The following is a 2,111-nucleotide window of genomic DNA, read 5'->3' as shown; positions in this document are numbered from 1 at the left end:
CCGGTCTATCCGGTCACTCACATGCAGGTTCCCGTTTTCGCCCTTCACCGAGAAGTATTGTCTTCTGGCGGCAGAGACAACCCGGAGCCTGCGATGGGGCAGTTCTCGTACACTCAGCCCCAGATCCGTGGCGAGATTGCCCACGAGGGACCCTTTGGGCATTTCCTCGGGGATCGAGTAGTGAATCTGCGCCGAGACCGCCCCGCAGAGCAGGGACAGCAATAAAATAACGGAGAGTATTTGCCGCTTGGGATCCCGGTCCGGCTCTCTGTGTCTGATTTCCATCCCGGTCTCTGTGGACTTTTTTTTCTCTTTGTGTTTTTTCTTTCTGGTCGCAAAATATCTTCAGCCCGAAAGGGTACTCAGAGCGTGGCTTGTCTGCTGATTATCCGTACCGAGCACTCTGCTGTGATGTCCTTTTCCGAAAGCAATTGTAGAGATTCTAAATCAGCCTTTTCTGCTGCATCGTCCCTGCTCCGCGCTGTCTGAGCAAGCGCAGTGCAGGAGGCTCCAATGGATCCCAGGCGGCGGCGCCGCTCCGTATTGGCCAACAGCGGCACTCGGAGTCGCAGCCGGAGAAGTGCAGTAGCAGCGATCTGACCAGGGCGCCGCTGCGGCTCTGCTGAAGCTCGTCTGATCTAAAACACGCCACGGAACTGTTTGGCGGGTAAAAACTGTAGTCTGAAAGTATAAGCGTGCCTAAGTAATTGATGGATTGATGACTGATCACATGTAGCGAGCAGCTGCAGCAAGGTGCGTCTAGATCTGCAGCTGTGTTCATGAGATCCAAGAAACGGTAGTTTTGAAATATTTGATAGAAAGCAATATATTGTGGAGACAGGGAGAAAAGCCCAACCTGCCTTATGAGCAAACCCTTTTCCGACGTTACTTTTAGGGCTTATTTTATGTTTATATCTTTTTCTTCTTGAAGATGTGTCTTTGATGGACAATGCGTTTTTTACTTCAGAACTGAGAGAGAGTTCTGTTTCCTTAGGTGACAATGTAATTAAGGAATGCAGTCTGAAGCAAACCTTTATTGTTCCGTATGTGAAGCGTCGGGAACAAGTGTCTGATACTACAACACTTTACCAAGATGTAACAATAAATTAGGACAACAGAATGTGGCAATACAAACATAAAGCTATTAAAAAACCCCGTAATTAATAATAAAAATGAACAAAATAATGAATTTATAATTAAATAAAATACTTTAGATCTTTATAGGTCTATTACACCAAGGATCGTGTAATGAACCATTCATATATTTTTTATGATAAGCACCCCTGATGTAGATATGAGTCTGTAATAAATAAAGAGGTAGATGAGCCTCTCTTCTCTTGTGTATAAACTGTATCAAATGCCTAATACCTAACCCCTACGTCTCAACTTTTCAACCGCAGAAAATAAGACAAAATTCCTGAAGGAGAAATTAAAAGGAAGATAAAATATCTCGCAAAAAGGCTGGAAAAGCGAGGTTAGTTGTGGTGTGCTTCTCCAAGGTATGTCTGTGAGACAGTAAGAGGTGCAGGACAGCCTAGAGGACGTTTGTTTCTCAGGTTAGTAAATGTCAGCATTTCAAATAAACTTGACCCTCTTAAATTAACGCTCGCTCTTTTGGTAGGCTAATATACTGCAGTCTTCAAGTAAGGGAGCAAGTGAGTAAAACTGCACACAGCTGAAAAGAAAAAGATTCTTTCATGAATCAAGGTAATCAAAATATCTTTTTGCAAAGTAAATTTCCCAAAGGAGGGGCTTTCTACAAGTTTACATACTTCCTCACAATTTAGTATGGGTACAGCAGTTGTCTGAAACAGCAGAAGCAAGAAGGACCTGCCTAACTTACAGAGGGTTCAAAGAGGTAAACAAACAGCCATTCTCAACTTCTCAGCCCTCGTAATTAATCATGTACCAATACGTTTAAACAAAGTACCATATGCCATAAAGGCCTCGGCTCACCTGCAGCGCGGCCTGGTCCACCTCACACGCCTCCGCATGCTCAGCCACCGCGGGAGGCTCCTTGGCCTGGGCGGCCGGCGGCCGGGGCAGGGTGCCGGCAGAGCTGGGCGGGCCGAAGCTCCACTGGCTCTTCCTGGAGCCCGCCGTGAGACACA

General features: G+C 46.0%; 1 protein-coding gene across 1 annotated transcript in view; it reads right to left on the bottom strand.

Moving 5' to 3' along the window:
* LOC109309841 (protocadherin gamma-C3-like) overlaps positions 1 to 1,855 on the bottom strand; it is a 23,610-nt gene extending 21,755 nt beyond the window's left edge. Inside the window, exons 1-2 of the mRNA XM_019534710.1 lie at positions 1,586 to 1,855; positions 79 to 1,505 (exon numbers count right to left, since the gene is read on the bottom strand). Of these exons, the coding sequence (XP_019390255.1) occupies positions 79 to 285 (207 nt within the window). The 5' untranslated portion in view covers positions 286 to 1,505; positions 1,586 to 1,855. The remainder of the gene's footprint in view (positions 1 to 78; positions 1,506 to 1,585) is intronic.
* Between the last annotated feature and the right edge of the window lie 256 nt (positions 1,856 to 2,111).

Source organism: Crocodylus porosus, unplaced genomic scaffold (genome assembly GCF_001723895.1).
Source record: "Crocodylus porosus isolate Cpor-Errol unplaced genomic scaffold, CroPor_comp1, whole genome shotgun sequence".
NCBI classification, from domain to species: Eukaryota; Metazoa; Chordata; order Crocodylia; family Crocodylidae; genus Crocodylus; species Crocodylus porosus.
This window is presented reverse-complemented; position numbering and strand designations above follow the sequence as displayed.